Here is a 23,549-nt window from a genome sequence, read left to right as displayed (position 1 = left end):
CCGATGGGGCGAGCCCCTTCCACGGTCACTTCTCACCAGGTTTTTGGCTGTTCCTGGGCATTTCTTGTGCCAAATCATCTTCAGAATCACACTGCCAACGCCATGGAGGACCCCCATGGGGCTCGGGCCGGGCGTGCAGTGAGTCCACAAACTGGGGTGACCCATCCGTCCATCTCTGCCCATCCTCCTGCACCCCCAGAGCTGCCAGCATGGCGGTCCCAGACTCACGGCTTTATCCCAGAAGTGGCACAGCAGGTCAGAGGACCAGTGCCCTGGCCGGGGCAGGGCAGGGCCCAAAGGCCCCCAGGAGGCATCTGGTCCAGGCCCCATTTTTGATCATGACCCAGAGCCCACCAGCACCTGATCCTCCTCCAAGAAGTTGTACCCCAAACCAGCTGGATTTCTGCCTCTTCTCCAGCCTCTTCCTGGTCCGTGTCCCTGTGACTCACCCCTGCCCTCAGGATGGAGACCAGACCCTCTAACGAGGCATCCGAGGTTCTCTATGACCTGGTCCCTGCCTTCCTTTCCGGCCAAAACACTCTCCTCGTTTGGGGACCCACCCACACTGCACCATTACTGCTGCCGTGGGTTTGTGCCCTCTGCCTGTCCGACCCAACAAAAAGCCTCACCTCCTTGCCTGCCTTTCCAGCTCAAATGCCACCTCCTCCAGGAAGCTTTCCCTGGCCCCCTGGATTTCCAGAAACCGCTGTCTCTTCAGTGAGAACTCTCAGCCCTTTGCACATCATGAAGTCTGTGAATGTGGGGGTCCCACCCCGTCTTCCCATGCCCAGCCTGCATGCTCCTGAGGACAGGGAAAGGGTCTTCTTTATGCCCGAGGCTGAAAGCTCCTGGAAGACAGACCCTGGTTCTCCCCTTCCTCTGTCCTCCACGGCAACCGCCACGCTCTGCTGGAACACGCCTAGTGACGGGAACTCACTCCCTCTCAGAGCAGCGTGTCTCCCTCGCGGAAGAGAGAACAGAAACTACGGTTTGTTGAACCCGCCATGCTCCGGGCTCTGGGCGCAGTGACACTTCAAGCTGAGAATTCCTTCTGTTCCACAGATGCAGAAATGAGGCTCTCCAGGTCACAGGGCTGAAGGGTCCAGAGTCGGGACATTCAGACCCAGGACCATGGTGGCTGATGGAGAAACATCTTTCTTATGTGGAGGTGATGCAGGACACCCTAGAACTCCGACCCGAGCAGCCAGCTGGTTACTGGACAAAGCAAACTATGTACGGGATGCCTGGAGGGTCAGTTAGTAGAGCACACATTTCCTGGCCTCAGGGTCATGAGTTCGAGCCCCAACTTGGGCACAGAGTTCACTTTAAAAAAAAAAAAAGGAACTGTGCAAGGCACAGAGAGGCACAGTGACTCACCTGGAATCACACAGCAGGATGATGGCAGAGCTCGGACTAGAACCGAGGGCCCTGACTCCTAGACCGGAAGGTTCTGCTGTCCCTTACCTCCTCCCTGAATCAGAGGCAGCTCGGAAAGAGGAGGCCACACAGGGCTCCAGGTCCCCCAGCTCCGGCCAGCACAGGGAAGGCCGTCCCTGTCTGCATGACCTGCTTACAAAAGTACCCGAGACTCCTCAGCCCACTGCGCTTGGAAGACAGACACCTGGGACTCCAGCAGAGGCTGCCACCCCAGTCCGGACGAGGACAGTCAATGAGAGGTGGCGGCCCTGGAGGGAGCGGGGTGCGGCAGGACTGCGGGGACGCCGGGAAGGAAGCCCGACAGGCCTCACCTGCTGGGGGATGAAGGAGCTGGAGAAGGTGACCGCGGACCAGAAGAAGATGCCACAGCTGAGAATCACCTTCCTGTTGAAGCGGTCCCCCAGGTAGCCGAAGACGGGGGCAGCCACCATGAAGCTGCAGATGAACACTGCACGGGAGAGGGAGAGCGTGATGGGGTCCTCGTGGCTGCAGCCGGCTCCCCACGCCACCCGCCGAGCCCGGGGTCCAGGGGCAGCCCTTGGCCAGGACCAGGGGCCCAGGAGGGCTGGGGGGGGGGTCCTAGAGCACCACCCACTTTGCCATAGGCCCGGCTTGTCCGGCGGGCAGCCCTCACAGAACTCGCCAAACAGCGAGGATCGATTTGTTGAGTGTGGTACGTGCCAGGAGCCGTGCCGGGAGCTCACCACCCGGCATCGTGGGTGTGCCCCAGCCCGGCGCACCTCGCAGAGGTGGGAAACAAGACGTGCCCAGGGCCCCACTGGCAGCCAAAGTCCCGTGCGCTTTGATCCCGATTCCAGAGTCTGCTCCGTGCACCTCCCACATTGCTCCCATTATTAGCCTTGGGAAAGAGGGTCAGAGAGGGAAAGGAACCTGCCCAAGGTAAAAAAGCAGGGTATTAGTGGGTCCAGAGCCCTGGTCTCCCACTCTCACTCCCAGCGGGCTGTCGACGCTTCCCTAACCTCCGTAAACACAGCCTTTGCTCATTCACTCATCCGTCCGTTCAACGAAACGGACAAAATTTCCTGCCCTCTTCGGCAGGAGAAACCCAAGATCAAACAAAAACTGGTGTGTCAGACGGTGACAAGTGCCAAGGAGGGTAACAGGGCAGAAACAGGAGATGGGAAGTATGTGTCTGAGAGACAAAGCAGATGCTATGACTTTAAACAGAAGGGTCAGAGAAGGTGACACTTCAGCACAGACCTGGAGGAGGTCAGAAAACAAATCCTGTAAATACTGGGGCAAGAACAGCGAGTGCAAAGGCCCTGGGGCAGAAGTATGCTTCATACATCTGAAGAACAGTGGAGAGGCCAGAGTGGCTGGAGCAGAGGGATGGGTTGCAGGGGGCGGAGAGGCCAGATGGAGCAGGGCCTCACGACCCGCTGTGGTGACTGTGGTTTCCACGGCTGAGAAGGAAAACACTGGGGGATGCTGAGCAGGGTGGTGATGTGACCTGGTTTTACTCTTCTAGAACAAGAGAGCAGCGGCGTCTCCAAGGGCTCCGTGGGGATGCCACTGCCGGTGCCAGGTGGGGCCTTGGGGCCCCAGGTGGGACGAAGAGGCCCAGCCAAGCAGCATAGACCCTAAGGGCCAGGGATCAAGGCTGCTCCCCCACACCTCCCCTGGAAGAGCATCCCACAGCTAATGGGCAGATGGCCAAAGGCCAGGGGTGGGCAGAGGAGGCCAGTTGGCCAGGCTCTGACCACCAGGCCAAATGTGCAAGCAGGCTTGGTGTCTCCCTCAGACCTGATCTGGGCAGAGGCAGGCGGGAAGAAGAGAAAGAGGGGGGCGGGAAGGAGGGATGGGGAGATCACGGGGAGAGGGCTGGGTTGGAGGAGGGGGACAGTGTCCCTCTCATCTGTGAGCAGGATGGTGAGCCTGTGGCTGCTGGGGACAGAGCCAGCACCGAGGGCCACGGGTCTGGGCACCAGAGACCCTCCCTGGGCCCAGAGTCCGCCGTTCCTTCCCAGATGGGTGACCATGGGCAGGCCTCCACCTCTCTGTTCAGGGCCATACTGATGGCTTTCCAAAACAGTGGGGGTGTGGCAGGGGACCCCGACGGGTGGGGTTTGCCAGCTGGCGTGGTGCAGAGACGCCCACCACGGCTGACCTCAGGCTGCCGGAGTCAGGGGGTGGCGTGCGCCACACGCTTCCTTCCGCTGAGCAGGGGCAAGGGCAGGCCACAGCCTCACCAACACCAGGACCGCAGGAGGCTGCAAAGCGGGCAGGGAGGGAGGGATCTGGGTATTTGCTACGTCGCTTCTGAACACAGGATGTTGAACCCTGGGTCTGCACGATTTAGTGGCTCCTGATGGCTGTGTGCAACCACCGGCTCACACAATTCCTGAAACTCTAACAACAGCCTCTTACATGCCAGCCTCCTCTTCTGTAAAACAAAGATAAAACGGCAACTCCAGGGTCGCTCAGAGTGCAAGGTAAGACAGCACCTGAGGAGCCTGATGCCACACCCTGCACAGGGCCCGCAGCCTTGGTCAACACTGGGCCCTTGTTTAGGTTAGTCAACACAGAAATTACTTCCTCATATCTAGAAAAAGAATTTTCCTGCTGGGCCTGCCTCCCAGGACCTGCCTGAGATCAGACCAGGATGTGGGCCTCGTCAGGACTCACATGTATTAGGGAAGGAGAAGGAACCATTCCCTCTGTGCCTGTCTGCACTGGGGGCCGTGGGGGGAGGGGGGTAGGCAAAAAGAATCAGATCAAGAGTGACCCCTGTCCATGGGTTGCCCTGTTTGGAAACCAGCAAGGAGGGCAAGGATCATGAAGAGAAGCTTTGTGGAGGTGGTGACACCAGAGCAGGGCTCTGAAGGGTGCATAGGAGTTTACCGGGATGATAATACTTAAAATCAAGACTATTCTTACACCACCAGTCTTAGGAGCAATACCGCAGGAAGGTGAAGGTGGCAGGGTGCTTCCCATTACCAAGAACCTCACTTCCCATTGGCAGCCCGAGCACACGCCTTGGACCTAAACACCAGTCACCTCACTGCCCCACACTCGTCTCTTCACCCCACAGGAAGGTACAGAGGCCAAAAGGAGTGAAGTCATACAGCTCTCTGGGCGGCCAAGCCAGAGGTTAAATCCCGTTTGTCTAACTCCAGGGTCCTCACTCTAAATCACACTACAGACCCCAGCACAGGGAAGGGGGACTGCAGGAAGGTGGGCCAGGCCAGAGCAGGGGAAGGTGCTAGAGGAGCCCGTGGACAACCATGGCTTGTTTGCTCTTCCCCTTTGAGGAGAAAGTGGACAGACCCAAGGGGAGAGCTGCCCCAGGCCATCCCCACCTAGTGCCTGCCACAGAGAGGACCTCAGGCTATCTGCTGGCCCATCTGAGAGGATGGCCACCCAGACACAGTCTGTCCTCACGACCCAGCCCCAGCCAAGCTCCACCGTGTCACCCTGTTATAGAGCTGGGTCACTGACAGGAGGAGGAACTCGCCCAAAAGGACACAGTGACCCTCCTGAGCCTGCATCCTCGGGGACAAGGGTGTCCGGGATCAGGAGGAACAGATCTATCTGTCTCTGCAGCCCTCCCCTCTGCTCGGGACAGACAAGAGAGGGAACCCGTCCGGGCCCTCAGGGACTTCGCAGGGCGGTGTGGGGTTCTGAACACAACCAAGCAGGGAGAGGAAGAAAACCGCGCCCAGCAGGAGGACTGGCAGAGGACCTGGTCCCTGGCGGGTGTGCAGAGGCTTCTGGCCAGCGGCCACGGGCTGGGGGTGAAGCCAGCCGGGCCAGAAGCGTCCCCTGCCCACCACCCCCCGCCCCACCACCTTCGCTGGAGGAGAGCTTTCTGCGCAGCCAGGCGGCCCCACCCGGTCTGTGGGACGGCTTTCCCAGCAGTTCCCACACGAGGACATCCTGTGGTCCGGGTGTGGGGAAGCCCTCAGCAACTCACGTGTGCTGAGCCCACAGGACCAGGACAATGGGCCCCGCGGGCAGGCAGCCAGGCCAGAGGGGGCCTGGAGGCTCTCTGTGGGATGGGTGGTGCCCCCGCCATGCAGGGCCAGGGAGAGCTCGGGGAGGGGCTGCCCAGGCCCCTGACCTTCTCTGCGGGCCCACGCCCAGAGCCCGGGACCACGCCGCTGAGGATTCAGAGCCCCTCTGACCCCACCCGTGGGGCTGCCGAACCCTTCTCAGGGTGCGCTCGGCCCTGCTGACCCCCAGAAGATGGTCCTCAGGCCGGAACAGCTGAGGTCTGGGCTGGGGGACCCTGGGCTTCCCCACAGTGGCCCTGGAGCTTGGGTCCAGCCCCCACCACAGCCTCAGCTGAACGAGGCTATTTTTACAAAGTCCAAATCTGGCCTAACTGTTATTTGGGGAGACTTGCCATCCTCCTTCTCCTGTGGGCAGGGAAGTCACTCAGGCAGACTCTGCTCACAGGACGTGGTGGACGGAGGCCCAGGAAGCCGGACGATGGGGAGGACCCAGGACAGTCCGGCCCTATCACCATGCAGACTTCCTGCAGAAAGAATGGGAACCACTCCTCCCTCCCACCGCTAAGGACAGACACCCTGGGCTGGCCCCTCAGGCCTCAGGAAGATGGGTTCTTGGGCCTCCCTGGGAAAAGACGGGGCCAGGGGCAGCCTCGCTGGATGAAGTGGGGAGGGTAAAAGGCCAGAAGGAGATGGCCCCAAGGCAGAGCTGCTGTCTGGTTTCAGTCTGAGCTGGCTCTTCCTCTGTCCCCCATCCCGCCTCTGCCCCGACCCCATCCTGGAACATCCTCGTGACCACTCCGACCACATCCCTGGGCTGCCTCCCCTCTCCCATCCACCCCCACACTGAGCCCCAGAGAGAACATCTCGATGCCTCCATCAGACAGGGACCTGCCTATCCCAAAGCCTTCTCTGGCCCCCCACCATCCCAGGACGAGAGCCAGATTCCTTTTGCGACGTGACCCTGCCCTCTACCCAGCCTTCCCTCCCTCTGCTCCCCCACAGTCCAGTGCCTGAGCCTGAAGCCCGCTCCCCTGCCCCGACTGGCTGCCTTACAGAGACCCATCTTCTGATTTGCTAATTCTCTCTTTGACTGGGTCTAATTGCTCCAGTGTTAAATTTCAGTGCCTACCTTCTCACTTCCAGAATTTTGAGCTGAGTCTTGGAAGGAGCTCCCTGTTCCTTCTCACTAAAGTGCTCACCCAGTCTTTTAAGTTTGACTCTTAGAAACGGAGCTCACACAGCTTGGAAGCCCTGAAGGCAGACCCAGCGCCTGTATGTTGCTCAGAGATCAGTTTCCCCATTTTCCAGCCTCAGCTGGCCACCTCCTTGTGGGCTCTGCCCATTTTCTGTTTGACTCTGTCCTTGGTGGGCACTGCCATCTGTGTCCCACACAGACCCTGAGTCACGGAGCCTTCCCCTGGGAGCAGCTAGGTCTGCCTCTGGGGGTTCCTACGTGTGGAAGGGCCTGGACCCCTCTGGCCTACAGATGTGTGCCCTCACAGACAAACTGCCACTGGCCTGAGGGTGCAGCCAGACATCAGGGAGCTTGCCCTGGGCTCTGGGGGGAGACCAGGTCACCCACGTGACACCGGGAACTGAGGCTGCATGGGCCGATCCTCAGAGCCGGGGAACCCTGGAGCCTGGGTCCTGGACTGGCAGACAGTCCCGTGCATCTGGGCGAGAGCTCTGTGGAGCTTCCTGGCGCCGCTCTCCCTGCTTTTGATGTGTATTTAAAATTCTTCATCATAAAATGTTCACACTAAAAACACCGTCACAAGCTCTGGCAACAGATCCTGGTCACCAGGTGCTCTGGCCCACTTGGCTTCCACACCAGCGCCCACCCTGTTTTCGGGTCCAGGTCTCTTCGTTGGCCCTGGGAATCCCCCTGCTCGCTTGGGTTTTCAGGCTCAGCTACGTAAGGTAAACGTTTCCCGGGTGTATTTCATCAGCTCAGAGCAGGGGAAGGAGGGTGACTGGACTTCCCACACCCCGGGCAGATGCCCACTCGCCCTGCCGAGCCCCACTTGCACGTCCCCTCCTCTGGGAAGGCCTGCCCACCTGCCCCCAGGCAGAGCTAGCTTCCCCCTTGCTCAGTCCCCATCCCACTCTCAGTCCCCAAGGTGCTCCCTATGCCTTGTGGCGACTGGATATGTTTTCTGTTCCCACTGGAAAGCAGGGACAGAGCCTGGGGCAGAGCCCAGCCCAGGGCCTGGCCAGCAGTGGGCTGGGCTGGGCAGCAGCTGCCCCTCAGGTGTAGGCTCTGCAGGCTCCTGGTTTCCCAGGGTGGCATGAGCTGTAATCACAGAGGCTGAGCTGCTGCTCCTCCCAGGAATCGGGGCCAGGCTCCCACCTGGCAGCCCTCTGCCTGGGGATGGCCAAAAGCAGGCTCTTCCCAAGCTGGCTCTCAAGATTGGGTCCCGGGGAAAAGGCAGGGGCAGGCCCAGGCCTGACCCCCAGCTCCCCCCACCTTGTCTCCGAGCACAGCAGCCCCTGGGGCCCACAGACAAGCAGCAGACTCTGCTTGCAGCCTCGCCCTTTGATCTGGGCGCCTCCACCCTGCTCTGACCTTATCAGGGGCTCAGGGAAGAGACAGGTGCCTGGGGCCCAGGCCTGTTAGCTGATTTGCCTGGTTGCCCACTGAGTCACATCCTGGTCTAGCTTGCCTGGCTTCTAGGCTCCGGGGGCCCGCCCGGTCGCACTGGGGGTCGGGTGTTAAGGCAAAGGTCATGGGGGTCCAGAACTCTGAGAGACCACCACCCAGAGAACAGGGATGACAGAAGCTCAGACGCTGGGGACAAGACCTGGACGAGCCAGCGGACACCCGTGTGCCCTCCGCGCTTGGAGAGTGTGACACACACAGGGTCCCCATCCCAGGCCCGCAAGTCCTCGTGACTCCTCTCGGCCTCTGCCCCTTCGTCGGGGACATAAAGCTGCAAAGAGAGCTTCTGGGAGGATCAGCCAGAGACAACGACAACGCTGCTGGCTGTTTGTCGCCCTCCCACCAGGTTCCCGGGGGCCAGGGAGGTGGCTGAGGACACATGACAACAGGCCCTCCCCAGGAGGCTGTGTGGGCCTCAACCACACCGGTGGGGCTTGAGTGCAGGGAGCCAGGGCAGACCTGGCTCCTGGTCGGTCTGCAAGGCCAAGGCCAGGAGGGGAGGAGACTCAGCCTGGTCCCCGGGAATCAGGGGCCAAAGAGCGGTGGGGCGGGGAGTGGCTGGAAAGCCGGGCTGTCTCCTGCCTTCCCAGCCCCACCCCCACGACATCCAGCCGAAATGCTCCCTTCCAGGCTGTGTGGTGGTTACTGTGTGCTCAGAGCCCGGGAGGTGGGCTGCGCCTGTCCTGGGGGTGGCTGACTGGCTCTGGCCCCGCTGGGAGGCCTGGCCAGAGGAAAGGACCAGGGGATGGGTGTGGCCTCATGTCCTCAGCGCAGTGCTGGGGGCAGTGGTGGGGACTGGCTGCGCTTAGGGTGTCGGACCCCACAGCCTTGCCCCTGCGCCAGCTCACTCAGCCGTCTGTCGAGCCGAGCCCGATAACCACCAGGCCCTCCCTTTGTGCCCCGAGGACCCTACCTGGGAACGGGCCCAGGCTGCAGGGCTTGGCTGAGTGGTGATGCTCTGGGGGCTCATGGAGGCCACGGAGGCCTGGCACAGCCCTCCCTGGAATGCCACCGAGACAGGTCAGGCAGGTTCCTGTACAGGGCCAGCTCCCTCCACCCCGCCCTCCCTGGGGAGCCTGGGCCGGGCAAGGGGTTCACACTCTGGAATGCACACCACGGACTTCCTCCCACACATCTGACCACGACTCCAGGGCCAAAGGGAACCGGAGCCAAATGAACTGGGCCCACAGCCACACGGCCAGCTTCAGGCACTGGGTGGGTCAGGCAGGGGCAAAGGACACATGGGCCCAGCCGCAAGGGGCAGATAGGCAGGGACAACGGCTCACGGCCTGCCACACTGCCCTAGCCCAGGGGGCAGAGGACATCAGGCCCAGAACTCACCCCGGACCCAGGCTCTCAGGCCCTTGCCTGGGACCGGCCAAGGGGATTTCCTGCTTTTACATCTGGGAGAGGATTCCCAGCCCAACGGGCAATGGAAGCAGCCGGGGGAGGGAGGGGGTGTGCTGCGGAGACATGGTCACCAAGGCTTCCCCGACACCGTCCTGCACAGCAACCTAATGAAGTCCCTCCAGCAGCCTCAGGGCAGGCCCTGGACCACCGGCTCCTGAGGAGGCCCCAGACCTCAAAGGAAGGGTCACCTCCAGGGCCCCGGACCTGGACCACACCCCTGTCTGTCCCCCACTGACCCCCCAGACTGTTCTTTGTCTGTTTTACAAGAAAGAGGGAGAGGCTCGGGGAAGCTGTCTTCTAGGAGCCTCGGCCATGAGATGTGGACATGAAGCACACATCCCTTCCCTCGAGTCAGGGAGAGGCCAGCAGGGAAGGGCCCAGCAGGTGTGCCGGGCCTGGTGGGGGGCAGCGGGCCTCACCTGACTGGAGCAAGCCGGCGCCACGGTCCTTGACCCCAAAGTGCTGCTGGATGTCCAGAAGGACGCCTGTGAGGGGAAGACAGAGGGTGCTTACAGGTCACATCTGGCCTCCCCTCTCCCCCTGAGCCACACCCGGCCCTCTGTCCCCAACCCGGCTCCCACCTGCTGGCCTGGAACTCCCGCCTGCCTGTGGCCCTGCCCTCAGGGGAGGCCACAAAGCCCCCAACAGTCACTAAGGAGGTCTTCCAGCCGAGGAGCAGCAGAGGGGTCGCAGGCCATGCTCACACCCGCTCCCCTGCACGTGCACACGCCCGCCCGGCTGTCCCCGAGGTGATTACCAGCACCCCCACTCTCCCGATACTAGAGCTGAGGTGCCGAGGGAAGCAGGCGGGGCTCCAGGCTTCCTGGGGGGAAGGAGACCCCTCGAGGCCTTGCCGGCCCTTCTCCCAAGTCCCAGCCATTTCTATCTACTCTCCCACGAGGACTGGGCCTGTCGCGGGGCGAGCGGCGGAGCAGCGGCACAAGCAGGAGAGCTAAAGTCAGCAGCAGCCATGGCCACACGGGCCAGCCAGCTCCTGCACACCGCTCCCTCTCCCAGAGCTCCACTGGGTTCCTGAGCCAGGAGACCCCCAGCCCTGCTTCTCACAGAGGACCGCAGGGGGCTGGGCCCCCGCACATGTGCACAGAGAAGGGACGGGGAGAGAGGAGGAGAAGCCCCCCATGCCAAGGAGATGACGGGGCCTGCCTGCGGGGGACCCCCGGCCCTCGTCGCAATGATAGTGAGGACGACGGGGCCCACCTCTGCACCATAACCGGTTTCCCAGTTCAGGGCCCACACAACCTTACAAGCTCGGCCCACGAGGCCGGGACTCTCCCCCACCCCCAGACAAACAGGGAAACTGAAGCAGGTGGAGCTCAGCCCCGCGCCCCAAGTCACACAGCAGTGACGTGGGCAGAGCCACAGCCCCGGGCCTGCCGGAGGCGCCCACTGGCGGCTGTCCCCCCAAGAGTCATTTCCTGGGATGCGGCCTGACAGCCGGGAAACACTGGCCACCTCCTTGTGAACGTTGAGTGGATTTGCCATAATTACCCATAATGAAGAGGCTGTGTGAGGCCCAGTTAATGACTTAATAACCAAGGCGGGCTGTGGCCATGCCCTGAAGGCGGAGGCCGGGGGCCTGTCTGGGGCCTGTGGACAGCGGGGCTACCAAGGGGCCCCACCTCAGGGAACCACCTGCGCTCACCTCCCAGCCCCACAGACTATCCGTGCCCACTCCTGAGCCGGGCCCTCCATTGCCCACCCTCTCTCAAGCTGCCAGCCTCTCCCATGGCTCCCCAGTGCCCCAGACAAGGACCCTGGCCTTCACCAGGCTACAGGCTGCAGGTTCAGCCCCTCCAACCTCACGTCAGCCACACTCGGAATACCAGCGCCCCCATGCCATGCTGCAGCCCTCAGGCTCTCTGCGGCACCCTGACCGCCCACCCATCCCCATCCACCCTGGGGACGGTGCTGTTCCGGCCACTCCTTCAAGACTAGTTCAGGCGCCTCTTCCGTTGGGAAGTCTTCCCGGTTTCTCTCCTCCCGTCACCCTCAATAAGTCAGGTGCCCCTGCCGTTCCTGCTTTAGCCCTCGTCACACTCGGACTAGCGAGTTCTATGGGGAAGGCGCCTATGGACATGGATATGCACTCTCTGGGTTCGCCGCTGCTAGGAACTAAGGGCCACCAGGTGTGGTCGCCACTAAGGTCTGAGCCCCGTGAGAGGCTCTGGACGTGCTTCTTCTAACCCGAGGCTACCTAGGATTTTCGACCCCGTGCTGCATGTTACATGAGTCACCCGGCATGTAAGGGTCGGAGAGGAGACACACCAGGTCTGTTAGCAAACATGAAAGCGTGTCCTTCGGCCTCTGCATGTGCCTTGCTCTCATCGGCCCCCCAGTTGTGGACAGAGACAGTGGGTGAGTGGACTCTCCATGGCCCCCTCCAGCAGGAGCTGCTGCAGAGCTGTGTGGGGGGGGGTGGTGACAGGTCATCTGCAGCCCCCAAAGGAGACACGTCACAGGTTCCGTGTGCTTACGGACAGGTGCAGTGGGGGGGTCGCAGGAGAGTAGGCCTCTCCCTGGGCCCCTGCAAGACAAGGGCAGGGGGCCGCCCTGGGAGAGGCAGGCCATAGCAAGATGGTTGTCACGAAGACGGCATATGTCCCCAGCAAATCAAAACACTCCTGCATCTTCCCTGGGGCATGTCCTGCCTAGCCCCCTGACTAACCATGCCTCACCCCTGCAGCTCTTCAAGTCCCAGAGTTTGCCTCTGCCTCCAGGAAGCCTCCCCTGACCACCTCTGATGCACAGGGCTCCTGGGAAGGAGGAAGAACACTTTTCCACATCTAGATGGACATCCTGGAACTCCTGGGCGGCCAGAGCCCAAGACAAAGGAGCCCAGCACCCCAGGGCCTGGGCTTATGTCCACAGCCTGAGCTCCAGGAAGAACCCTCCCTGGGAACAGGGCCTCATGGAAGCTTTAAGGGGCCATTTTCCCTCTTAGTGGCCAGGAAGGGGCTACGGCCACAGGCGGGTGAGATCTGCTGGCCGCTGGCTCGGGAAGCATGTGTCACAGCAGCCCGCTGGTTGTCTCGGATTTTCCTCTGGGCCCCAGCCTGGCTCGGGCCCACACACCCCTCCCTTCTTCCCACCACAGCCTTATTTTTAGCCTCTTTCCTGGAGGCTGAGGTTTGGTGGGGTCACAGGACGGGCCTCCCGCCCAGGAGCAGCCTCCTTAGCCCAGGCCAAGCCCCTGTACCAGCCTGGGGCGTGCCAAGTGGAGCCCCCAGCCACCACACAGCCACAGCTGCCAGTCCAGCCTCTCGACCCACAGTCAGGATCATTGCACAGGGGCCTCCTCCCCGGCCCAAGGAAATGTGCTCGCCCACTGACTCCCAGTTACACTCCTCCCAAGCACCAAGGGTCTCGCCTCTCACCCAAAGCCAACCGTCCCTCCTGCCCCCTGGGGACGCTGCCCTGGGGCACCCCTGGCCTGGGCCTCCCTTCTGCCCCCGGCACGGCAGCCCCTAATCTTGTCCTGGTGGTGGAAACTGTCCTGACTCGCTCCCTCTGCCGGCCGCTCCTCCCTCGCCCTCCTTCATAGCTGAGTCGGTATGAGTCCCCCTGCCCCCAACTCGGTGTCCTCTCCATTTCTCCCCTGAAACCAGCCTTCCTGGTGGCTTGGCCCCACCCTCCTCCCCATCCAGAGTGGCCCATGGCGCTCCCCAGACCAGAGCCCCATCCCCCTGCAGCCCCATGAGTGACCCCGGAGAGTCCCCCTTCTTCTGTACCCGGCCTCCTCCAGGGGCTCCAGCACCCTTCTGCAGTCTGACCTCACCTGCACTGTCCATCTCCACCTGAGTCCCGGGCTCAGGAGCAGACACTGAGGCCCGGCAGCCGCCAGCTCTGGCGAGAGCAGAGTCACCCACCAGTTCCTCTCCGTTCACTGGCCGACCCCAGTATCAGTAACGCTACCCCCACGGTGCTCCCTGGGTTAACTGAGGGTGACGGCTGCCTCGTGCCACCCCTGTGAGATGCTCGTCCCAGCCTTCAGGCTTCTGAGCCTTGACGACAGCTGGGCCCTCCTCCTGGGGTGTGGGGGGGCGCTTCCACCCGTGTCCAGGGCCCAGACCCAAGGTCATGTCTCCCAATTGCCCCCGACTCCCTCCTCTGATGCTCTTGTTGAAGAGTTGGCGCCGGACCTGGTCACAGATATTCACAGTGTCACCCCCACACACACACACTGCTGGTCCTCAGGAGACCGCAGAGAAGCCAGATCCGGATCCTAACCTGCTGCAATCACAGAGGCCTCCCCAAGACCAAGGTAGAAGAGGAAATCACACTGACCTCAGGAGCCCCCAGCCCAGACCAGCCTCAGATGCAAGTCTGGGACCACATGACCCTGAGGTTCCTTCCCACCTTGTCAGCCAGGGCTGGGCATGCCCCCAAACACAAATGCCCACACCCCACATTCACCCTGCCTTTTTCAGAGCAGCAGACAGCTTAGCGGAATTCCCAAGAGCACGGCCTCCAGAGGCCGACCATCTGGGTTAAAATCTTGGCTTCTCCACTTATCCTGCTGTGTGACCTCAGGCAAGTTACTTAACCTCTCTGTGTCTGTATCATCCTCGGTGATAGGTCTTAATTCTAAGATCTGAGTCACCTGGTTGTGAGGCTTCCGTGCATTAATCAGTACAAAGTGCTTAGAACATAGCCTGGCACACAATAGGTCATCAGTAAGTTACGAAATGTCCTCAGGGACAGGAGCCTCGGCCATGACCAAAGAGCAGGGCGAAGTCCCCCCTCACGGTTCTTTTCTCCAAAAAGGGGCAAATGGCAGGAAAGACAGGGGCTGGGGCTGGGAAGGGATGGGCCACGCCTGCCACTGGCTGGTCCCTCTCAGAGGGACTGGGTCCCCTGTGGAGAGCTCAGAGTGGCTGCTCTGGGAGGATCACTGCCACTCCAAGGCTCAGCCAGAGCTCCCGCCCCAGTAATTACAGGAGCCCGAGGGCCTGACTACGCTGACCTGGCTCTGGAAGGCTAAGGCTGCGAGCCACAGGCGGGCCCTGTGGGCACCGCCCCCCCACCCCGCCCCCAGCCCGAGGGGACTGGCCAAGGCTGTCCCTGAGCCGGACCCACTTTCATGCGCAGTCGCTTCTAACCTGCCTCCAGAGCTTCCGTGGGGCCACATCCTGCCCATCCCCTGGGGAGGAACTGAGGGACTTCCGGGAGCATCTGGCCTGTGCTCTGAGCCTCGGACTGCCCCTCAGACAGCTCCCCAGGACCCCCCATCCCTGCAGCCTCCACACTTGTCATATACACACCCAGGTCCGCTGACCACTACCCCCACGTCACTGGATAGATCTGGGGCATTCTGTCAGAACAGCTCGGCAGTGCTCTCTACAGGGACCATGAGGCCGAGGCCCCCAGCCCCTGGCTGACAAGGCAGGAAGGGACCTCAGGGTCAGCCCCGTGGAGAGGCCCCACCTCCTCCCTAGAGGACCCAGACCCAAGCGTGTGACCCTAAAGACCCTGCAGCTGCAGCAGCCCCTTCCCGTGGGTGCTAGGAAGGAGCACCCCCCCACCGTCCAAACCCCCGTGCTCAGGGCCCTCCCCAATCCCACCGAGTCTCTGTGCCCAGAGTGGGCAGGGACAGGCGGCCTGGCCTCTGTCCCGAGGTTCTAGTCTATCATTTGGGGCCAGCTTTCCTGGAACCGATTTGGCCTTAGTAATTTGGGGGCTCTGCACAGCCACTCCTTCCCTGACACGCCCCCACCCCTGCCCCTGGCCCGGCTCAGGGACTCTCCCGAGACCACCAGGGCCACACTTATCCTGACCCACAGACCCTGGATGAGGCCGGGGGTAGGGGGAGATAAAGCCTTAGCGGCTGAGACCCATGGCGGCTCCCACCTCTCAGACACTAGATGGACATTCAGAAGGGAACGTGGGGCAGAGGCTGCCGGGCCAGGCGGGGACCGGCCAGTGTCCCTCACCTCACCTAACGCCCCTTCCCACCTCCATACCAACTGCCCACATGATTGCTCGAAACAGCGAGTGACCCGGCAACGGCAGCGGCCCAGACACAGCCTGTGCTCCTTGCTTCCCAGGAGCCTGTTGGGCAAACCCGCGCAGGACGGGGACGGGACCGTGAGGAGCACACAGAGCTCGCCGGTGGCAGGGCACAGCCCCAGTCCGGGCCCCAGGGCAGCGGAGGGACCCCTGTGAGGGGACGCCCTCCCAGCCTCCATGCTGCTCACTTCTGCAACAGTGTAGGTGCTCTGCCCCTCACCCAGCTACGCTCAGGGCTCCTGTCACCAGCCTCCCTGCCGCCAGAAGAGGGCCAGGCTCTCACCGTGTGGCCCAGGACCAGCCTGCAGAGGAGACCCAAGAGTCACCTCCCGAACATACAGAAGCCATTCTGCCCCACATGGGGCAATGAGACCCCTCCGCCAGGGCTGGGGGTGGAGGCAGATGGGCCCCCCCCGGACCACGTCCCCCCATCCTTCCCATTCACGCAGGGCCCACAGCCTGCTGTATGCTGTGGTGGGGAGAGAAGAACCTCACTGGCCCCAGCACGAGGACCCAGGCCTCAGCAGGGTCATCCGAACCCACCCGGGCCCCCAGCCTAAAAGAACCCGCGGGTTGAGGTGGGACTGGATCTAACCACCCCTGGCACCTGGCCACACCTTGGCCAGCCCCCAGTGCAGACGACTAAGGTCGGCCCCTTGAAATGGGGCAGGTGTGCTGAAGGCTGTGGTTGGAAGCTGGGAAGCCTTCCGGAAGGAGGCCAAGGCACCACGGAGACCCCCCCAGGGGAGACTGGGCTCAGCTGCTAGCAGCCACTGGGGAACTGGCCTGGTTGTCCTGGGGAAGGAGGGCACAGGCAGAGCTGGTAGCAGGGGCGGCAGGCAGCAGGCACCACGGGCCTCACACTACCTTTGGGAGCAAGACCCTAACCACAGAAAGGGAGGGACAGAACCATCAATGGTGCACTCAGGCTCAGAGAGGGTCAGGCTCTGCCTTAGGTGACACAGCAGGTCTGACACAGCCAGAAACAGGAAGCTGGGCTGGGAAGATGGGGACAGTCAGGGCCACACAGGGAGCCTGAGGACCCAGCCAGGGCCCTTGTCACCTCCCTTGCTCTCATCCCCTCTGCCGCAGGGCTTCAGGCCCCCATACCCAGGCAGAAACCCAAGCCCCTTCCTATCCGGGGAAGGATGGGAGCCCCTCCTCTCTGACCCCCTCAGGGATCTGCAGCCCTCCCACTCCTCACAAAGCAGGAAACAGAGGCAGAGCTGGCCAGTAATGCCCTGGGTCCCAGACCAAGTAGCGTGTTCAAGGCATGTCCACTGACAGGCCCAGAGCGCAGCCGGAAGGTGTGGAGACGGGCACTGGCGGTGAGTCATTTGGCCCTGGCGGTCTAGGCCAGCCCGGCCGCTCACCTGCCTGCTGGCCTGCCAGACAGGCCCTCTGGAATGTGGCCCTGGGACACCGCACCCGGCAGAAGTTACCGCTGACGTGGCCGCAGCCGGGCCACCCAAGGGGATGAGGCCCCCCGAGGTGTGGACCATCTCTATCCACAAAGATAGCCACAAAGCGGGGAGCCTGACCTGGCTTCCACCCAGCCAAGTGACCCTGGACAAGGCCCTGGGCCTCTGCCTCCCCATCTGTCAGCCCCAAACAGACTCAGCCAGGCTGACCGTAGCCAGAAGCCCAGGCTGGCAGCACCCCCCACCCCATCCTACCCCCAGCTCAGGTGTCCTGCCAGGCCGATGGGCCCTCCTGGGTTTGTGTTGAGGAGCAGTTGCCATGGGCCACAGCCACGGCTTCTTCGCCAGGAAAGGGCTCCCCCAGGCAGGGCTCTGCCTCTCCTCTGCAGCCCCTACCCTGCCCCAGTTCCAGCGCCCCGTCCATGACAGGCTGGGTCAGAGGCAAAGAAAACCGGGTCTCAGGGAAGTTGGGGCAGAGCCTCCTCTCCCAACAGCCACTCTCCGGCGGTACACAAGGCCTGCACCAGCGCTTCCGGCTGGGCCCGTCTCCAGGAGCCCAATGATGCCTCCTACACCCTTGGCTCTGCTTCCATTTCACAGATGGAAGAGGGGGAGCCCAGAGGCAGCCCTGGCACCAGGACACAGACCTGGGGAGAGGGACCCCAAGACCCTCGCTAGACGGGCCTCTCTTCCTCCTGAGCTGCTAGCCATGACTGGACTCAGAGTGGAGAGCAGGGGCCCTGGGAGCAGAGCCACAGTGCACCTGCTCAGAGGGCCCTTGCCCTGGCCGGAAGCAGGGGCTGTGCACCCCCACCACCACCACCAAGAGGACGCTGCCCTGGGAGGGGGTGGGGTCCTGGTCCCGCTTGTTTCGCCCTGCGAGCTTTAATAGGTGCCTGTCCCCTCTGCGCACACAGCAGATGGCCCGAAGCATCTAGAGGGGACTGCTGGGCTACGTTGATTTTACCCAGCTGAAGCCACCCCAAAAGGAAGGCCAGGGCCAGGGCTGGGCCCTTCTCACCTGCTTCTGAGGCCTGCTGCCCTCAGGGGGTTCTCATGGGGAGGAGGAGAGGCCATAATTAGCTGGGAATGCGGGGACAGAGCCAGATGCTGCCGCAGTTCCCAGGATGGAGACCGGCCTGCTGAAGAAGGGAGGGGTTCTCAGAGGGACCTGGAAGGGACTATGCCACACAAACATGGGCAGGGCGCAGGGCCGGCCCGGCGGGTGCAGAGGCCCGGCAGGGATGGCACTGACAGGGTGCAGCTCTCCTGGGGGTCTGCTTGGCTCAGGTGCTTAAGAACATCCTCCCGGACTCCCCCAACCCAGGAGGTAGAGAGGAGGACGTGGCAACCGCAAGGCTCAGGGGACACCCCCAAGGTCACCCAGCTGGGAAGCTGAAGAGCCTGACTCCAACTCTGGCATCAAAGATGGGGTCCGTGCCACCCACCGCAGTGACCCAGCCGCCGTGGCCCCTGAAATGGGCCGGACCCACCTGACATGAGCTGCAACTGTAGGTCACGTGCCGTGTTCCAAAAGTCAGTATGCAAGAAAGAGAGAGCTGTCCCATGGATAGCTTTTATATGAATGACACGGTGACACTTTCAGATAGAGCGGGTTGAATAAAATACATTAATTCACTTATTTCTTCTTACTTTTCTGATGTGGCTGCTAGGAATATTTAAATTATGTATGTGGCTTGCATGGTATTTCTTCTGGACAGAGCTGGCCCCTACCATAAAGACAGAAAGGCGCAAGACAGCTTAAAGAGAGAGACGGAAACTCTCCATTCTTTGACGAGGAGGCCAGGGCCACGTGGGGGAGGTTCTCAGGGCCAGGTGGGCCAAATGTCAAAGACCACCGAGCCATTCAGGGCTTGCCTCCCCTCCCGTGTCCCAGCTGGGGCAGCCAGCGACAGGTAGACTCGGGCCTAGGATGAGCCCTCTCCTGCCCTCCCCCACCAAACACATCACGCTGTACCAGTTGTCATAGAGACAGGAATCTTCCTACAAACTGAACTCAGGACAGGGGCGTTGGGGGAGTCTGCCATAAAGAGAGGGAGAGGGAGCCAGGCTTATCCGGAGAGGAAATCTGTGTATGTTGTTGGGTGTTGGGGGAGGGGCCGGCCGGGACAGGGAGGGACAGGCAGCTCAGGCCTGCTGTTTGCACAGGGTTTTCCGGGCCTTCCTCCCCACGGCCCCACGCCCCTCTTAACTGCCATTCTCCATCCCCCCCTTACCCATTCACTCGAAATTTCCTATCTCGTGCTCCCATGCTAACTCTGGGACCTGAGGAGGGCTAGGCAGATAAGCCCCACAGCTCCCTGATCCCACCCCCTCCCCTCAGTCCCTGGCAGAGTCAGTGTCCCTGAGAACACCAGGGAGGGGTGGTCTGGGGCCGGAAAAAAACAAGCAGTAAAGTGTCACAATGCCAGAAGCAGCTCCATTCAGCGTCCAGCGGGAACTGGGAAGTCTCCCCCCAGACCGAGGCTTACTTGGGGGTCAAGTGCCAGCCTCATCCGACCTCCCTGGCCATCTCGGACATGAGGGGCACGGGGGCCTCAGTCTCATCTATATTCAGAAGTCCCCAGCGTTCTCTGACTTCTCCCCACTTTAGGGGGACACCTAAGCTCCCAGGTCCCAGGCAGCATGTCCGGAGTATTCTTGCTGAGCTGACCCAAGAGCCTCCTGGACATGGCCCAGCTCAGGATCTGGTGCCACAGGCACCCGCTTCCAGCTCCCTGGAACAGGAGAGAACGGAGGGCCAGGGCGTTCTGAGCGTGGGGGGTGGGGGAGGATCTCCCATCAGAGCTCTTCCCTTTAACTTGACACAAAACCCCACTCAACAGAGGAGACTGAGGCCAGGAGAAGGGAAGGAGACCCAGGGCCACACAGTTTACATCAGGACTCTCCTCTCTCCTCTCCCCCAACCTACAAAGTTCTCTTTACAGTATGTCCAAAATTCCTCCTCCTATCTCTCTCTCCCTCTCTCTCATTTTTCCTTTTGGTTGTTCCAGATTCTTGCCAGGCTGTGCTTGGGCTGGTTCTGGGCCCAGGTGCCATGTGTAGTCACCACTCTTCTCCTGCAGGGAGCCCCCATACCCGCTGGCCAGAGTGCTTTCCTCTCAAGGTTACACCATTCTCACCTAGAGGCAGCTCAGTCCACGGAAGGGCCCTACTTGCAGAGCCCTGAGAACGGGGGAGGGGGAGTAAGCAGCCAGAACCCCAGAAGCCCGGTCCATCCCCCCAGGGCCCAGGGATCAACCACCTCACCAACAGGAAACAGACCTAAACACTGAGACTGGCCCAAGGTCACACACCAAGCACCTGAGAGGCAAATCTGGGACTAGAAACCAGCAGGGTTATCGACCCCCACCCCAACCCCAAGGCGGGTTCCCAGAGACGCTCCCACGGGACGCGGCAGCCCCCTCTCCAGCCCCAGCGGCCTGTGCCCTACCCCAGGCCCCAAGCGCCACAGAGCAGGGGGAGGCGTCTTCAGGCCTGTAGCCAGGGCCAGCTGCAAACCGCATCCTGGGTCCCCAGGCGCCGCGGACCCGCCCCGCCCCTCCCTCCGCTCCCCGCAGCCCCAGCCTTTGTCAGCCACGCGCTCACACACAGATCCGCGCCGCCCGCGCGCACACACCCGGTCTCCCCTGGCGCACACCCGCAAGGGGCGCGCGCACTCGCTGCTCGCACGCAGGGGAGTGGAGCGGCGGAGGAAGGAAGGAGCTGACCCGCTAGGGCCCGACAGACCGCCCGGGCTGGGGGAAGGGGAAGAGAGGCCGGGGAACCTGCGGCTGGGGCGGGAGGGGGCGCGGAGGCGAGAACACAGAGACACGCAGAGGATACTCTCAGAGAAGAGGACAAGGGATGGGACGTCAAGGGCTGGCGAGGACGCGCCGGCTACTCCGGGGATGGGGACTCCTTTGGCCCCTGGTTCGGCGGCGCGGGGTTGTGGGGAGCGAGGAGTCGGTCTGTGGACTGGACCTGTGTTTGCCCCAGTTGTGCCAGAGCACTGAGCCCTCAGAAACCTACATAAGGCTGGAATACAGGGACCAGAGGACCAAAGGCTTCCCGGGGTGCCTCCAGGCGGGGGTCCTGGTTCTCGGGCGGGGGCACCCGCTCACCTGCTACGGTGTACCTGTCCAGGTAGTTGAGCACGTTGCCCAGGCTGAGGATGGCCGCAGCTGCCCCCCGTCCGCGGCCCAGGCTGGCTGGTTTGGGCTGCTGAACGCCGGGGCCCTTGGCAGCGGCTGCGCAGCCGGGGGTGCCGGGGGCGCCGGGGGGTCCGGACGGGGCCCGCCTCACGCTGCCCGACAGCGTCTGCACCTCGTCGTCCGCTGCCGCAACTCCAGCGGCGCCCACGCCCCGCGCCCCGCAGCAGCCGCCACCTCCAGCCCCTCGCGGCGCCCCCCGGCGCCGGCGCCGCCGCTCCGCGTCCGCCTCCTCCTCCTCCGCGCCGCCCGCCGCCGCCGAGGCGCATTCCAGGCACATCATGCCGGCCGCGGCGGCGGGGGGCGCGGAGGGCGCGGGGCCTAACCCGGGCCCCCTCAGGGCGTGCGTGCGCCGCGGAGCCGCCGCTGCACCATCCCGGCCCGCCCGTCGGCTCCTACGCTCCGGCCCGGCTGCGCGCGGCCCGCGTCCCCCGATGCGCCGCCGCCGCCGGAGCGCTGACAGCTGCGGCCCGGCCCCGCCCACCGCGCGACGCCCAATCGGCGCGCGGCTCGGCCCGGCCCGGCCCCGCCCCGCACGTGCTGCCCGGGGCCGCCGACGGGGGCGCAGTGCGCCGCGCTGCCGCTGGGCGGGGGCGGGCTGGGGGTTGCCCACTCCCGCGCGCGGCGTCCGGGGAGCGGTGAGAGGGTCTCGGGCGGTGGGCGGGGCGCCCAGCCGTGCGGCCCCCCGCCCTGATGGAGTCGGCCTGGGGAGAGCCCGGCCGCGTGCCCGGCGCGGGCTAGGTGGGGGCCTGGCCGGACGCAGACCACTGTTTGCCCACCGCCCCGGGGAAACCGCGCTCTAGCTCCTGAACTCTGCCTGGTACCACTCCGGGCGTGCGCGCCGGGACCCTCCCCGAGCCCCCGGGGCCCCGAGAGGCAGCCCCTGGCAAGGGGAGCGGGGCTCCCACGGGGCCTCCCCAAGCTGCGGACTCCCAGCTGCGCAGGGAAGGGACGCACCCCGGGCAGGCCCGCAGTTCTCTCTGGGTGCCCGTCTCTCCCGCGGGTAGAGAGGACAGGTTTCAGTCTGCAAGTCTGAGTGGTCGCCGCCCGCAGTGAAGGAGGCCGAGTCCTGCTCCCGGGGAGAGTGGTCGAGTCACTTCCGTGTTCAGGGCCACAACCCATCTCAGAAGAGCTGTGGTTCTGTGTCCCACCCCCAGCCCCAGCCCCTCCATCTGTTTGAGGCTTTGGCTGAAGTTAAAATCCCATGTCAAGTGCTGAGGGCAGAAAGTCAGCACTACACAGAGCCTGGAAACCCAGAAGTACACCATGTTTCACAGATGGGTCCCTGCGTCCAGAAAAGACCCCATCATGGACATCCAGCTAGCTCGTGGCCCAGTCGGTGCTGACCCTGCACTCTGATACCACCCTCCTGGGATGGGAGCTCCGTCCCCACCGAGGTCTGTTCTGGACCCCATGTCCACAGGTAGGTGCGGGTCCCACGAAAGTGTTGGCCATGGTGAGTCACAGCATACCTAAGAGGTGAGGCAGCACGAGGTACCCTCTTCCTGCTGAGAACAGAGTTAACCCCAGGCTGGTAGTGTTTCTTGGCGCCTTTGAGGTGTGTTCTAAATCCTGCAAAGTGACTAAAAATATGCTTCGGTGTGTTGGGTGTGGATGACGGTCACGGGAGGGCCAGGAAACACACTCCATTCTGAAAGTTCCTGGCTGCCTCTTTCCAGCTTGAAGCTGGATACGGGAAATTCTGCTGGGCGCTCTGGGACGACCCGGGCTCAACAGGCCAGCACAGACCTAGGAGCTCCCTGGGGCTGGGGCTCAGTCCTGGCAGTGTCCCCTACTAACTGGGGGGGGGTGTGCCAGCAAGGGGACAGCATCCATCTGTGGGGCTGCATCCATCTGTGGGGCTGCACCCAGCTGTCCAGCTGTGAAGGAGACACAACCACAGCTCAAAGCACAACCCCAAGCCCCCTTCCCTCTCACCAAAAGTCCTCCTCCTTCCAGCCATAGCCTGCCTGGGGAGATGGTTTAAGCTCTTGACCAGAAAGGGGAGCACTTCCTTTCCAGGGCCCAGTAGGCCCAGAGCAGGAGAAGAGGTCAGAGTTTCGAGCCTTCAAATTTGGGGTCCTCTGAGCAGCTCTTCTTACTGTGTGGGGTTTCCTGAGGTTTTAACTCCAAGACACTCTATAGAGCAAGTATGTGGGGGAATCCTGGGCCACCAAGGGCAGGATGAGAGGGAGGACAAGACTGGTTGGTGTGACCCTGGGCAAATCACTGCAGTCTCCTGAGAGCCTCCGGCAGTATCAACGGACCATCAGCCAGACGATTTGCAGGGCCCTTATCTCCAGTGCCAGTGAAGAGACCGAGACCCACGTAAGAGAAGGGATGTGTCCAAGGTCACACGCCTGGTGAGCAAAGGGACTTGCACTGAACCCAGGTGTGCCTGCCCCTGATG

The 23,549-nt window shown here is 62.7% G+C and overlaps 1 protein-coding gene across 5 annotated transcripts in view; it reads right to left on the bottom strand.

Annotated features, from left to right (window-relative positions):
- The window catches only part of SPNS2 (sphingolipid transporter 2), a 35,250-nt gene that overhangs the window by 8,024 nt on the left and 3,677 nt on the right, over positions 1 to 23,549 (bottom strand). For 2 of the 5 annotated variants that reach the window (XM_045083158.1, XM_045083160.1), the window contains exons 1-3: positions 21,053 to 21,585; positions 9,900 to 9,965; positions 1,749 to 1,885 (exon numbers count right to left, since the gene is read on the bottom strand). In XM_045083158.1, the coding sequence (XP_044939093.1) occupies positions 1,749 to 1,885; positions 9,900 to 9,965; positions 21,053 to 21,422 (573 nt within the window). In that variant the 5' untranslated portion in view covers positions 21,423 to 21,585. Of the gene's footprint in view, positions 1 to 1,748; positions 1,886 to 9,899; positions 9,966 to 21,052; positions 21,586 to 23,549 lie in introns of those variants that run through there. The other 3 variants (XM_045083156.1, XM_045083159.1, XM_045083157.1) reach the window with 2 other exon arrangements.

This window comes from Mustela putorius, unplaced genomic scaffold (genome assembly GCF_011764305.1).
Source record: "Mustela putorius furo isolate JIRA1106 unplaced genomic scaffold, ASM1176430v1.1 tig00000695_pilon_pilon_pilon, whole genome shotgun sequence".
Classification (NCBI taxonomy): Eukaryota; Metazoa; Chordata; class Mammalia; order Carnivora; family Mustelidae; genus Mustela; species Mustela putorius.
Note: the sequence above shows the minus strand (reverse complement) of the source record. Positions and strands in the feature narration are given on the sequence as shown.